The 15,480-nt window shown below is 40.0% G+C and overlaps 2 protein-coding genes across 3 annotated transcripts; both read right to left on the bottom strand.

The window, feature by feature from the left end:
- Positions 1–2,687: 2,687 nt before the first annotated feature.
- On the bottom strand, positions 2,688–4,806 carry LOC310691583 (vomeronasal type-2 receptor 26-like; the record flags this gene model as incomplete). Its single annotated transcript, XM_083471442.1, has 2 exons — positions 4,734–4,806; positions 2,688–3,589 (listed from the first exon to the last, which is right to left on the bottom strand). The coding sequence occupies exon 2, from the start codon at positions 3,585–3,587 to the stop codon at positions 2,688–2,690; it is 900 nt and encodes a 299-aa protein (XP_083327568.1). The 5' UTR covers positions 3,588–3,589; positions 4,734–4,806.
- A 560-nt stretch (positions 4,807–5,366) lies between these two features.
- Positions 5,367–10,238, bottom strand: LOC310692308 (vomeronasal type-2 receptor 26-like). 2 transcript variants are annotated; one of them, XM_083473027.1, is made up of 3 exons: positions 9,688–10,238; positions 7,400–8,254; positions 5,367–5,521 (listed from the first exon to the last, which is right to left on the bottom strand). In XM_083473027.1, exons 1-3 carry the CDS (start codon positions 10,018–10,020, stop codon positions 5,498–5,500), a joined length of 1,212 nt encoding a protein of 403 aa, XP_083329153.1. In that variant the 5' UTR covers positions 10,021–10,238; the 3' UTR covers positions 5,367–5,497. The 2 variants fall into 2 exon arrangements, with proteins under 2 accessions (XP_083329153.1, XP_083329152.1); XM_083473026.1 differs by lacking the exon at positions 5,367–5,521 and having other exon boundaries at positions 7,049–8,254.
- Between the last annotated feature and the right edge of the window lie 5,242 nt (positions 10,239–15,480).

The following is a 15,480-nucleotide window of genomic DNA, read 5'->3' on the forward strand; positions in this document are numbered from 1 at the left end:
TCTATCAATTAATGATTACATTATCTACATGTTATATTTCTTGAAGCACCATTTGCAGAAAGTGGAGCAGTGGTTTTTTTGTGTTTTTTTTTTGCTCTTGCTCCAGGTGGAAACTGCAAAGGAGTAGATACTGGCTAATCTTAGATGAAAAACCAAGCAGTAAAAGCTGTTTGGGAGAGGAACAGACTGGGAGGTGGTGAGCTGCTCTTGGCTGGAGGTATTTAAGCTGAGGCTGGACAGCTTCTGTTATGGATGCCTTAGTTTCAAGATTTCCTCCACTGAACAAAATTAAACTATACGAGCACCAATAACCCATTTTTTAAAATAAGGTGTTATTTAACACATACACATTCATAATAGCAACATTTTCATTCTGCATAAGCTGCTCACACCATCCACTTTACTAAAACAGAATTCACTGGCACATAAACAACCATTAAGGTCTTACACAACCGATTCTGATAATGTTGGTAGAGGTTCTTCTTTGAATTCGCTTTCACTGGCGACAAAGCTGCCATGATAAGCGATGCCACCAATGATGAGATCTCCTTCCTGATGATACATGTGAACTGGATGCTGTGGATAACGGACACTGCATTGAACAATGGGATCTGCACATCCTGTTTGAGGAAACAGGACCAGTAGCAAGATGACTAAAACTGCCATTCTAAGTACAAGGAAAAATATTCCATCTACATCCAAAATCTCCTATGTTCTTCAACAGAACAATCATTACAGCATCTGCAACTAAAACTGCCCGAATTGAACATTTTATGTTTCCCAGAGGCCTGAAGCTGTGGAGGTTTGCTTGTTCTCAGTCCCTCGCCCTACTGGGTACTATACTGGGTATATTTATGACATTCTTCATGGTCTTTGTTCTTTGTTTTGCTAGTGGCCACCAAAAATCCACAGGGATTTGAATGAACAACAGAATTAATTTCTGTTCTTCTGACAAGATAATTCTGAAGTTAATTGCTAAGTATAAGATGGGAAGTCCCTGTAGAACTAGGACAGGTTGTTTGTCACACTTTTTGAACTGAAATATTATTCTTAGCTAAGAAGGGATGGCAGAACTTGGAGTCACATACAGGAAGATAGGGACATTTTATTCTATACTTTATGACAGTTACCAACATGGCACTTGTGGATGTGAGTGTGGCCACAGTGAGTGTGGTTACACCTTTTGCGTAAATATCCTCTCAAAAATCCACAATAATGAGAGGCTGAAGAAAGATATTGTGAAATGCAAAGGGTGAATACATACACAATGTTTTTAATTTTTAAAAAAATTAAAAACAGTGTGTATGTATTCACCCTTTGCATTTCACAATTATTATTTTGTGGATATTCTTCTTCTGAGCATATGTTACAGTCATTCATATCTGAAAAAGAAAATAGGTGGTCTTAATATATTTTTTAAAAACTCCACATATCGTGTAGAAATTGTGTTTATAGCAATTATATTTTAATGGGGGTTGTATGGGATGTTAAGGCATGGATAACACCTCTGGTGGTGGACGTGTCATGCTCCTTCCTTCTGGGGTAGTTTGTCCACCTGTGGTCCCCACCCTGCACTCAGGAATCATTTGTGACTCCTAGAAACATGTGACTCCTAGAAACATGTCCTAGATAATGTTGGTGCATAAAAAGTAGTTTTGCTGCGTGTTACATTGGAGCTGTGGTGGATGTGTGTGTGCACACGCATGCACAGTTCTGGATATTAACAAGGATTTTTAATCTCATGGCATGTATCCCACATCAGCAGTCAGAATAATAGGATTAATAGTTTAGAGAACACACCATTCAAGAAAGTGGATGAGGTCTTTATTATCTCTGACAAGTAAAATCAGAACACCAAGATAAAACACAGGTCTTCAAGATTATTATTATTATTATTATTATTATTATTATTATTATTATTTGAATTTATATACCGCCTTATACCTGGAGGTATAGGATGCTTGATCACACTTTGTTCCAGTCAGCATGTGCAGTCATCGTTCGTGATCAATTCCGGTGTGATGCGATATCTGTGTAAAGACAGAAGCCTGTTTATTGAGCTTCTGGAGCTCAATAAACAGGCTTCTGTCTTTACACAGATGTCGTGTCGCACCAGAATCAATCACGAACGGTGACTGCTCCGTATTTTATACTCTCATCGCAGGATCACGTGATCCTCTGTTTACATTCCATAACACTGTAAGTGTGGGAACAGAAACTCTGACTTCCATTCCCACACTTACAGTGTTATGGAATGTAATCAGAGGTTCACATGACCCTGCGATGAGAGAATGAAATACTGACATCATGCAAGTTGGTTCTGTGCTGCTTCATGATCAGCTCTTGCCCTCAGTCCTCAGTGTTTCTTTTGAAGGGTTGGTGTTTTCAGCTGACTTCATAACATTAAAAAAAAATAAAAATCCTAAGGGGTCCAAAAGGGCTACAGGAAAGAAAGTAATGCAACCCCCAAGTAAATGGGGAGTTGCCTGAACAATAAATGCAGGGGCAGGATGCATATATTCCCCCCTCCCCTTTTGGCTGCAAAATCTTAATTAAATTCTCCAAATAAAATTTAAATGTTCAGAGAATGTGGGAGGCTATGGGAAAATTTATATAGTTCAACATTTTTTATAAATAAAAAACTAACAAACAAGCAAAATAAAGTACATTGAAGGCCCTCAGATTCCTTAGGTCTTATTTCTTATTAGATGTTCCCTGTTATTTAGTTCAGGCCGCAACACAATAATATAGCATTTGGGGGCAAAGATGAATCCCAGGAGTCCAGCACCAGAGGCTAAGATAGAAAAGATCTCCACTGCAACCATGTATTTCCCCCTGGTACTGAGGTAGGAGGGAATAAAGGACAGCCAAACACTGCAAAAGACCAACATGCTGAAAGTGATAAACTTGGCTTCATTGAAACTGTCAGGTAACTTCCTGGCAAGGAAAGCCACAGTGAAGCTGACAAGAGCCAGGAAGCCCATGTAGCCCAGGACACAGTAAAACATAGTCACAGAGCCCTCATTACATTCCAGTACAATTTCTTGAACCATTGAGTTCATGTCAACATCTGGGAATGGGGGTGAGGATGCTAACCACACAGTACAGATGCCTCCTTGAATAAAAGAACAGGAAACCACAATGGCAATAGACAGTCTCTTCCCCATCCACTTCCTCATCTTGGATCCTGGCTTGGTGGCCATGAAAGCTAAAACCACTGTCATGGTTTTTGCCAACACGCAAGAAACAGCCACTGAAAAGATGGTGCCAAAAGCAGTTTGTCGGAAGAGGCATGTCACCTTCTCAGGCTTTCCCATGAATAGCAATGCACAAAGGAAGCAGAAGAGAAGGGCAATGAGGAGAGTGTAGGTGAGGTCCCGATTGTTGGCTTTGACAATGGGTGTGTGGTGGTGCTTCAAAAATGTTCCCTGAACCAAAGCTGTGATGAAGGAAAAAGCAAAAGCACTGCAGGCTAAACTGATGCCCAGAGGTTCTTCATAGGATAAAAAGGTTATTTCCTTGGGAATACACATATCCTGATTGCTATTTGGACATTTTTCTTCTGAGCATATATTACACTCATTCATGTCTGAAAAAGAAAATATTTGGTATTAATCAGGGAGAGTGAACACATATTCTGTAGAAATTATGTTTATCTGAACTATGTTTTAATTGTTATTATTTAATATGCAATGGTTTTTGTATTCTAATGAACAACATATTAAATTTGATTATGAATTTTTCCTGTCTTGTCTGGTGAAAGCCCTATTAAGTAGTGTGTGTGGAGTTTTAACCAACATCTGCGAGGAACATTGTGTGTTAGTACTATAATCTGTAAGCAAAATAAGGCTAGGAGTTATGGCTATTTTGTGTAGTGTTGGAAGGATTTTTTAAACCTTGGTGTAACAGATAAAAACCTCACATTTTAACCACTAGACTAGATAGATATTATTTTCACTTTATTAAAATGCAAAGCATAGTAATTTTGAAAGTCCTCTCCTGGAACAAAAAGTTGCAAACCCTGTTAATAGATAAAAATATAGAGCAAAAACTCGAAACTTTATTTTTTTAATTTCCAATTATTTTTGTCTGTGCTGTTCTATTTAGGTTGGTCATGTATTCTCTTAATTTTTCATTAATTCCTTCTATCTCTGTAAATTTCCATTTTTATCACGTAAATGTATCTGTATCAGTGTGTCTTGTGTCAGATGGATAGATTGTGGAGTCTACTTATCATAAAGAATCGGTCTCCTGCTATTGCAACAATTGAAGGATCTAAACACTCTTCAAAGACTGGACCAAGTTAAGTTCATTCCTAAAACTTTTTCTTTCAGGCTTATTGCCATTGATGATAAGTCAGAAAATCATTTTTGATCTCTCTCTCTCTCTCTCTCTCTCTCTCTCTCTCTCTCTGTGTGTGTGTGTTTGTTTGAAGCTTGATCATACATTTGGAAGTTATCTTCTCTGATAAACTGTTACTAGTACTGCCCATTATCTAGCTATTGTACAAAAGCCACTGTACTTAATACCCAAAATATTTCTGTGACAGGGACTCTGAGGCAAATAATCACAGACACAAACCAGTTTCTTCTTCAGCAACTACCTACAGGCTTAATAAACATTTCAATCACATGCTAAACCTGGTATAAAGTTGTTAATTTATAGGCACATTCCTCTGAATTCCAGCTAAAGCCATTCACTTTTAAACTGTACAGTTTGTGCAGAATACTCACCTTCCTGAGCCGAAATCTTCCCTTCTGGGCATGGGATGCAATCATAACAGCAAAATGGCTCCCCATCTTTCACTCTTTTCCTAGTTCCGGGATGGCACCGCTCAGTGCATAAGGAAAGAGGCTGAGACTAATCCATATATGAGAACCCAGAATAGTAATTTTGAGAAGTATGAGATTAGAATATTGAAGCCAACTTTTAGGTATTCTTAAATTACACTTCCTTTCAGTAAAGTATACCAATTGTGCTAGCAAGTGCAATATTTTTTAATCAACATGAGAATTATAGTACAACAGACTGTTAAGAAACCATATTCTGGAAAGGATGGAGCTTGATTAAGGGCATAGATTGTGATTCCTTGTATATATAAACCAGTCAAGAGATTTCATTTTTATACTTTTCCCAAACAACTTCTCAATTAATATAGACAGGAATTTCTTATCCATCCATCCATTGTAATTTTTCCATTTTCTAAAAAGTTCCAAACCAGACTCTCAGTATTTTATTGGATTTCCTTATTTATAATTAATCTAATTTTAGACATCAGGGCAGAATGCAAGTGCTTACTCAGAACCAGGTGTCTTACTCAAATGGGTGACCATTGAGGCTTACCTGGTTAAAATGGCTGGGCCAAGTTATGGAATCCCCATTGATGGTGAACTGTTGGTTGGGATCAACATTCCCAACCTTCACTCTTTGAAATGATTGGTTTGAGGAAACAATCCAGCTGATCACATCAAATCCAGCCACTAACTCTCCATTCTCATCAAAGGAAATCTTGTCCCCACCGCTGTTGTTAAACAAGACACGTCTGAGAAAAATATGTAGCTGGTTTGAGGAGGAGAAGGGAAGAGTTGAGAAAAGGCTGCAGTTGGATTGTTGATAGTAAAGTCATATCCTGTTTATGGTTTTTGGGTGAGAAGGTATTTGCGTGGACAGGCAGATTCCCCAGATCCCAAGCGGTCCCCCCCCCCGTCATGTGGAATAACGACTCAAGACAACGTGCTATGGGATTAAATTGGCCACTACTTTATTAAATTTCAAATGTGGGTAGACCTTGGCTCAGGCATTGGGTATTCTCCCTCCCCGGTCCCCAGCCGGGGACCTAGGGAGCTTCATAGTTATCCAGTGTGTGGGGGGGGGATGGGGCTCTGGAGAACATATGTTCAAGCAGAGATAGCTGCCCCCGTTACGCCGCCGCCACAGGGGAGAGCAATGACGACCTTTCGGCGTACAGTCAAAGCCTCCCTTCAGAAACCCCTTTAACGGGGAACCCTGGTATCGCCGCCGCAAAGAGGAAGATGGACTAAAGGATTCCGCCCAAGACCTGATACTGCCAAAGTTGTGACATTTTGCTACGGGAAAGGCGAAACCTGCCAATGCAGGGAAATTCCTTTCCGGCCCTTTAACAGCGACCTTAACGTAGCAGAGCCCGCATACCTGTGAAGATAAGTTAACCTGCAAAACCTATGAAGAAAAGTTAACCTGCAAAGAAGACATTAACTGAGGGTGGGTAGGGTGGGAGAAGCTCTGGAGCCAAGTGAGGTTTCCCAGGTAAGATCCTCCCTCTATTGTGTGGGCAGGTAATCCCTCCCATCCCTGGCCTGGTCTCCTTGGCAACGCTTCCCCCAGGTGGGATTGGACAACTGACTGAGGTAGGCGGAGACCTCCAGGTATCCCACATGAGGAAAGGCAAAGCCAAGCCTATGCTGATGGGGCTGTTCCAGATCTAGGGCTGCGCGCATCCACGCAAAGGGCGTCCCCCGTTTTAAGCGGGGAGCGGTCATTACGATAAAGAAGCTCACTCTTTGTAATTCATAAAAGGAGCAGCAGATTCTACTAAATTGACTTTAAAGCACGTTAGGTTCTGAAGCTTCTGTTTCTATATTTTTCAGAGTGTTGAAACACGTTTAATGTTTCAATAGTCAATTAGGCCAACACCATTTTAGCTTGTGTTGACTCAGTGAGAAAATGACCAACTTCTGACACCAGAAAGTATTTTATTTTATTTTTTTAAAAAAGTGATTCAGGTGCCTAACTCATTAATGTATATGCACCCACTCGGAAGGTAGCATTGCAAAATACAACAAAAAATAAATAAGATGAACATATGTAAACCTCACTCTTTGTAATTCAGAAAAGGAGCAGCAGTTTCTAATAAATTGACTTTAAAGCATGTTAGTTTCTGAAACTTCTGTTTCTATTTATTATTATTTTTAAATAAAATATGTGACTTCAAGGGGCATACATATTCATGTAGATCTGCTCCCAGAAGGCCTGGTTCAGGCTCAATAATTTAACAGAATGAATTAGATGCACCAAATTCATAACAGAATTTCTACCTATCACAAAATATGGAGCTGGGCTTTCACTAAAACTGCCATTAGCCCCAGTCTGTGTACAAAGTGGTCTGGGGTGATGGGAAATGTAGTCAAACAAAATCTGGAGGGTGCAATGAGTTGGGTTAACCTGGCTGATTGAGAGAATCAAATAGTAATTTAGAAATCATCCAGTAATTTAGGAAACGGAAAGGAAGAAGTGTTATTAAAGCGATATATGTTATATACCTTAGGTTGGGAAGGAATTGGGGACACAGTATTTATGCAAATTAAAGACTATTATAGTACATTTATGGTGCTCTGCCTCTTGACAATGTTGAGCATGTTACCTGCCACAATTGTTGATTTTGGTACTTCCATCCACCTCTTCTTTCCATTGCTTGATATTTGAGTCTAGTTGAAGACATGTAATGCAAAGCGTGGGCTACAGCACAGACAGCATTGTAGATGCTGTAACTGTGGCCATTCATGCTCATCTCAAAGAATGGAGAAGGAAGGCTCTCTAGTTTCTCCTCCCCAGTACAAATATTCCCCATCACATCTTCCACATTTGGATCTGCAAACACACAGTCAAAGGCCTGTTGCCAGAAGTCTCTGATGAAACCATCTCCTTTTGTGCTTAAAGGATTTTGGCTCTCAACAAATGCTTTGAATGCTGGTATGTCATTGGAATGGACTGTGAAGGACAGGACACCATGGAATATTTCTGTGTCCCAATTCTTTTGATATAGCTGTGAAGTGAGCTCCATTGCAACTGTTGTTATCCACACTATACCTTTTGGTAGACTTGGTGGATGTTCTGCAAAATATGGAATCCATCTCAAAATCACCATGGAATAAGAGTCACCATAAAACACAACCACACTGGCTGTACTATTCAGAAGTTCATTATGTATTTTTAATCCATCTTCAAGAATTTCATCAAATTCAGAGGCGGACATAACCATAGGGATTCTTTTTATAAAGTCAAAACAGACACCTTTCTGGGAAAATTTTGGCAAAACAGTTTGCAAAAACATTTCACCATTTTCATTATCCATTACTAGTACCCCAATCCATATCCATTTGAAATAAAGAAGCAAAGAGAGAATTCCTTTGTATTGAAGTGCTTGATGAGGAACCATCTGGTAGAAAGAAATTCCTGGGTTTCCATCTGCTTTCAATGGAGCAGAGCCATATATGAGCTAAAGTGATTTTATGGGAGAGAAAGAAAAGATGTAATAATAGAATGCATCTTGCATATTGAAGCTTTCAAAACCATTCATGGAAATTGGAAACCAGTGCTTTCACCTCTGCTGATGGAAGCCAACTATAGACTCTCATAGAATTGAAGAGTTGGAAGGGACCCCAAGAGTCCAAGCCCTTGCAAAACAAGAACATCTGCTAAGGAACCTAGGACAGATAGCCATCCACCAGAGCATGAATTCTCACAATTCCATCTCTAGGAGGAATGAAATATATCTGTTACAGAGGACTGGGGACCACCCCCCAGCAGATATATTCAACCTTGGGGGCAAAAGGAAGCAAGAAAATTGCAAAAAAAACAACAACACACAAAACACCAAGACCACACCACCCCGCTCCAATTTCCACTGATGAATTGATTTGTCAGTGAATTCCACCCATACATTATATTAGCAACTCTTAGAAATACAACGTCAGGTACTGAATTTGACTATTCCAATGCTCGAGTTAGGCATTCATGGCTGAAAGAATATACAATGATCAATAGCCATCAAGTGGATCTATGCACTGAGAGGAAATGCACTGAGGATTTCCTTGCTCAAAGTTTGCATCTATAATTGCTTGATTACAGCAACATTCTCAGAGCAAAATTCTTATTGACACATTATTTGACCAATGAGAGCAGCGAAATAATCAGACTGTACAACGGTTATAGGATAAAATCAGACCAAATTTTGATTAACATCAGCAGGAAGTGTAATATTTGGCATGCCATTAGCGACAGGATCAGTTCATATTCCACAAGCCCCATGATGATGGAACGGAGCCGCTGGATTTGGACCAGCCCAAGCCCATCCCATGGGTGTTGGCCTGGGTTCAACCTTGCTGTGGTGCAAGCCAAGCAATCAAGGTCTCACTAGGTAACCAGGGTGGAGTTTCCACCCAGGCAGATACACAACCCAGGTTTGGGCATGCTGTGGTCAATCCTGCTCTCAGGCCCCTTATGGGGGTTCCCCTATACTATGTTGATCCTGCCTGATGCCATTTCCTCCTTCATACAAACAATGTTCTTCTGCCTAACAAAAAAGGACACAATTTCACTAAGGAAACATGAAACAAACCCCAACCAAATGCGAATTAAGTTGAGAGAATAAAATTCATTTCCAGCCCTGTCAACCAGCACCCCCAAATTGCATTTTAAACTCCTCCTAAAATAAATACAGCAACACAAAAGAAACAGCAGCACTTACTGTACAGCATCTTAAAAACCATATCAGGAACAGGAGCCTAAAACTTGGTTTGCATGAGGGATTCATAAAAAAGGAAGTCACATTATTTTCAAAGCACATATTAATGTCTTGAAATAATAGAATAGGAAATGTGGGGTATCACACAGAGGGAGGGAGGGAAAGAGAAAGCAGAGTTGACCTACCTGTGGAACCTTATACTTATTCAAGACTGTTGCCACATTGATGGAAATTTGGGCATCCACTCCTCCAATGACTGCTATTAGATCTTTCTGTTGCTCACATATGTAGTTAGGGATAAATCTCTCCTCTGTGGATAAAAGTAGCATTGTAGCATGATAAGTCCTCCTTGCATTGAAATAGCTGTCATATATGTGGAAGCCCAAAGTGAGATTGGGTAAGAGGTGAGGGTTTTCATTGATCTCTTTGACTGTGAAAGCCAAAGCCAGGATGTGCTGGTAATGCTTAGGGACTATGCTGAAAGAAGTGTGAGATTCTTTTTCAGAAGGATATTCCATACTTAGTTTAGTTATTATCACTGTGTTCTGTGTCTCCTTTTTTAACAATCAATTATTACAGTATTTATATCTAAGGTGAGAATATTTATAAGGTGGCCTACATAAATATAAAAGATTAACTATGTCACAAGTCACATTTACTACAACAGCAACAATAACAATTATTTATTATTTATATCCCACCCATCTGGCTGGGTTTCCCCAGCCACTCTGGGCGGCTTCTAACAGAATATTAAAAGCGCAATAAAACATCAAACATTATAAACCTCCCTAAATAGGGCTGCCTTCGGATGTCATCTAAAAGTCAGATAGTTGTTTATTTCTTTGACATCTGGAGGGAAGGCGTTCCACAGGGCAGACGTCACTACCGACAAGGCCCTCTGCCTGGTTCCCCATAATCTCATTTCTCATAGGGAGGGAACCTCCAGAAGGCCCTCGGAGCTGGACCGCATTGTCCTGGCTGAATGATGGGGGTGGAGAATCTCCTTCAGGTATACTGACTCGAGGCGCTCCAGAAACTCTCCATTCTGATTTAAGTAAGTTTTTAGATTTTTATAATTTATTTCATTATAAAGCTTATTTGAAAATAAAGTTAAAATATAACAAAACAGATGGGATGGTGTTTATTATTTTAAACTGTCATGGTTAAGATGGAGCAGATTGGGGAGGCAATCCTATGGCAAGATCCCCCAGGATGAGCATTTTAGGATGCACAGGATCTCGGGCTCAATTACGCTCAGTTGGCCTTAAGTCCCCAATCCCAGTTCAGCTGAGCATATATCAGCATAACTTGGTCATCTCTACCAAGCTGACTGTGATGAAACTGGTTGAGCCAAGCTGGTCTAAGACTGGAAAAGGGAGCATTCCAGGAGCAAGGCAGGGGTGGAATCGGAGAGTAGAGACTTTGCTAGATCCTAAGCATGTCCAGCTTGGTCGTGTGACTTGGCAACCTGGCATAATACATAGTTTAAAGGCTTGTTTTCCCTCAGTCAGGCGTAGAAGCAGGGGCCTTTCTACTGAACAAGTTTAGATGTAGTGCAACTTTATGCTGCATTAATTTATAGCATCTTACTTTACACTAGCTTTTGGTGAATAGGATTTCTCCCTAAGTTTTGTATTCAGTGGCTGCAGCTCTTGCACAAATTATCCCAGTGGAATTTTTTTATTATATAAAACAAATCAATATTTGGAAAGAAAAGCAAATAATCATTCAGGCTTTACACAAATGGTTCTGTCAATGTTGGCAGGGGTTCTTCCCTGAAGGCTGGTTCACTGACGATGACACCAGCATGATAAGCAATTCCACCAATTATGAAATCTCCTTGTTGATGATATTTGTGAAGTGGAGGCTGTGGGTAATAGATATTGCACTGAACAGCGTGAGTCTGGCATCCCATTGGAGGAAGCAGAGCCAGCAGCAAAATGACTACAACCACCATCGTCAGTACAGAAGTCTGAAGGCTGGAGTATCCAAGAGCAGATCTGTGAACCCCTGTCTGTTTCCAGTGCCACTCCATATCTCTGATTTGCACTGGATATATTTATGACAACCTTCACACTCTTTGCTCTCTGTTCTGCTAACAGCCAAAGAAGTTCCACAGGGATTTGGTTGAACATAATAACAAATGAAAGTCCTTCTGACTAGCTAATTGTGTAGTTAATTATTACATTAACAACAATTCCTAAATGAAGGATGTGGAGTCCTTTAGGAATTAAGAAAAGTTGTTTGTCATGTATTCTGGAGAGAAAATTTCCCTCACACTTTAGTTAGATAGGAAGGCATGGTAAAGTTTGGGATGACCCTCAGCATGAAGAAGACACTAGATTCAAATATTTGTGCTAGGGGTTAGCAACAAGGTAGTCATGGATGCATTATGCCTGTGTCTCCTTCCTATTGCATCATGAGTGGTCTCAATAAATGCTCCCTCATAAATCCACATTAAAAAAGAGGATGTTGGTCAGAAGCATTAACTCCCTCACAGCACCCTTTTTACCAGAGAGTTATGAGTTTGAATGCCAGCTATGAGACACTTTGTACGATGGACCTGTGATCCATCAAGCTATAGGCACTGACAGACCCCTATATGTATTCTCGTCTGGCTGCCTGCTGTCACCTGCTGTCAGCTGTTGTCACTTGCTGAAGGGAGGGAAACCGGGAAATTCTCTATGGAGGGAGTTCCCAAATCTGTGTGCAGCCAATGAGAAGGCCCTCTCCTGCTTCCCTACCAAGTGAACCTGTGAGGGTGGCAAGAACAAGAAAAGGACTTCCCCCAAAGATCTCAGCACCTGGGCTATTGAGGCCATTAACAGTGCACATATGGGGGCAAATCATATGAATAAAAACTGACTCTTCGAAATAAAAATTCTTCAGTGCAAAAATATGGTTCAAAAGATTTACTGCAGAATTTCATTCCAAAACAACTTGAAACAAAGTTACTTTCAGATACCTGCATAATACCCTACACTTGTCCAAGCATAGCTCACTTTACTTGAATTCCAATATACATATCTTCGAGTGCTAAAATTCCAAGCTTTGTCCTTCCTCCATTCCAGTCTCCATTAGCCTGAGGCTCTTTACTTGGAGAGAGATAAGCAAATAGACTTGTAAAACTAGAGCTTTCATCTGATTTTAAGCTAAACACCTTGTAACAGACAAGTTGAGATACAGCCCCACTTAATCTAAAACTGCTAAACTCTTCTCTCAGCTCTGCTTTAGCTTCAATAGAAGCGACCATGCCATGCTTCACAATCTAAATACAGACACATTACAGATTTATTTTCCATTGCAGTGTACAATTAAACAATTTTATTTAACACAGGAGCTCACAATATGATAAAGGAAAGAAGATAACATAGCAGAACAAGCCAATTTTAACCCCTTGTCTTGTGAACCCTATGTATGCATTCTATGCACTCAAATTCTTCAGGTCTTATTTCTTGTTAGATGTTCCCTTTCATTCAGCTCAGGCCGCAACACAATAACGTAGCATTTTGGTGCAAAGATGCAACCCAGCAGGCCAGCACCGGATGCTAAGATAGAAAAGATCTCCACAGCAACCATGTATTTTCCCTTGGTACTAAGGTAGGTTGGAACAAAAGATACCCAAACACTGCAAAAGACCAACATGCTGAAAGTGATGAACTTCGCTTCATTGAAACTGTCAGGTAACTTCCTGGCAAAGAAAGCTACAGTGAAGCTGACAAGAGCCAGGAAGCCCATGTAGCTCAACACAGAGTAAAACATAGTTACGGAGCCCTCATTACATTCCAGTACGATTTCTTTAGTAATTGAGTGCATGTCAACATCTGGAAATGGTGGCGACAATGCCATCCACACAGTACAGATGCCTACTTGAATAAAGGAACAAGACATCACAATGGCAATAGCCAGTCTCTTCCCCACCCACTTCCTCATCCTGGATCCTGGCTTGGTGGCCATGAAAGCCAAAACCACTGTCATGGTTTTTGCTAGCACACAAGAAACAGCCACTGAGAAGATAACACCAAAAGCCATCTGTCGGAGGAGGCAGGCCACAATTTCAGGTTGTCCAATGAATAGCAATGCAGACAGGAAGCAGAGCAGGAGAGAAATTAGCAGCATATAAGTGAGGTCTTTGTTGTTTGCTTTGACAATGGGTGTGTGGTGGTGCTTCAAAAATGTTCCCAGGACCAAAACTGTGATCACAGAAAAAGTAAAAGCAAAGCAGGCTAAACTGATGCCCAGAGGTTCCTCATAGGACAAAAAGGTTGTTTCCTTGGGAATACACATATCCTGATTATTATTTGGATATTTTTCTTCTGAGCATATATTACAATCGTTCCCATCTGAAAAAGAAGATATGTGGTCTTAATCAGAGAAAGTAAACACTTATTCTATAGTAAACATGTCTATCTGAATTATGTTTTAATGGTTATTTTTTCATTTGTAATTATATTTGTATTCTATTGTACAATGTAATACATTTGATTATGAATGTACGCTATTAAGCGGTGTTTTTGGAGTTTTAATGACATCTGTGAGGATCATTGTGTGTTAGCATAATCTGTAAGCAAAATAAGGCTAGGAGTTATGGCTGTTTTGTGTGGTGTTTAAAGCATTTTTTAAACCTTGCTGTCCTAGATAAAAACCTCACATTTTAACCACTAGACTAGATAGATATTATTTTCATATTATTAAAATGCTAAAAATTATTCAAATAGAAAAATGCAGAGCAAAGTAATTTTGAAAGTCCTCCTCTATTAGAACAAAAAGTTCCATCCCTTTTAAAGTTAGTGGATTAAAAATAGAGCAATAACCCTAAACTTTTCTTGTTATGAATTTACAATTATTTTCATCTGTGCTGTTCTATTTAGGTTGGTCATGTATTTTGTAGATTCTTCATTTCTTCCTTCCTTCTTTGTAAATTTCTATTTTATCATGTAAATGTATCTGTATCAGTGTGTGTTGTGTCAGATGTATAGATTGTGGAGTCCACCTATCATAAAGAATTGGTCTCCTGCTTTTGCAACAATTGAAGGATCTAAACATTCTTCAAAGACTGGACCAAGTTAAGTACATTCCTGTTAACCTTCCTAAAACTTTTTTGTTCAGGCTTATTGTCATTAAGAAGTCAGAAAACCCTTTTTGAGAGCTCCATTTGTGTGTGTGTGTGTGTGTGTGTGTGTGTGTGAAGCTCGATCATACATTTGGAAGTTATCTTGTCTGATAAACTGTTATCTAGCTGCTGTACAATAGCCGCTGTACTTAATACCCCACCTTTTCCCCTGACAGGGACTCTGTAGCAAATAATTATACACAACCATTTTCTTCTTTAGCAACTACCTACAAGATCCACCTCCTTCATGGATCACTGCCTTGACATGGTAAAGGGGCTTGAATAACTCAGAGAAGCTATGAGCTATGCCGTGCAGGGCCACCCAAGATGGACAGGTCATAGTTTTGACCAAACGTGATCCACCTGGAGCAGGAACCGGCAAGCCACTCCAGTATCCCTGCCAAGAAAACTCCATTGACAAAGATAACAGGCATATAAAAGTTATGACGCTGAAAGATGAGCCCCTCAGGTCGGAAGGCGTCCAACATGCTACTGAGGAAGAGCGGAGGGCAAGAACAAGTAGATTCAGAGCTGATGAAGCAGCTGGGCCAAAGCCGAAAGGTCACTCAGTTGCGGATATGCCTGGAAGTGAAAGGTACCATGAACCTTGGTAAGTTGGATGTGGTCAAAAATGAGATGGCAAGAATAAATATTGACATCCTGGGCATCAGTGAACTAAAATGGACGGGAATGGGCAAATTCAGTTTGAATGACCATAATATCGACTACTGTGGGCAAGAATCCCATAAAAGAAATGGAGTGGCCCTCATAGTCAACAAAAGAGTGGCAAAAGCTGTCCTGGGATGCAATCTCAAAAATGATAGAATGATCTTGATACGAATCCAAGGCAGACCTTTTAACATCA

Source organism: Podarcis liolepis, assembly GCF_965112155.1.
Source record: "Podarcis liolepis genome assembly, chromosome: 13".
Lineage (NCBI taxonomy): Eukaryota > Metazoa > Chordata > Lepidosauria > Squamata > Lacertidae > Podarcis > Podarcis liolepis.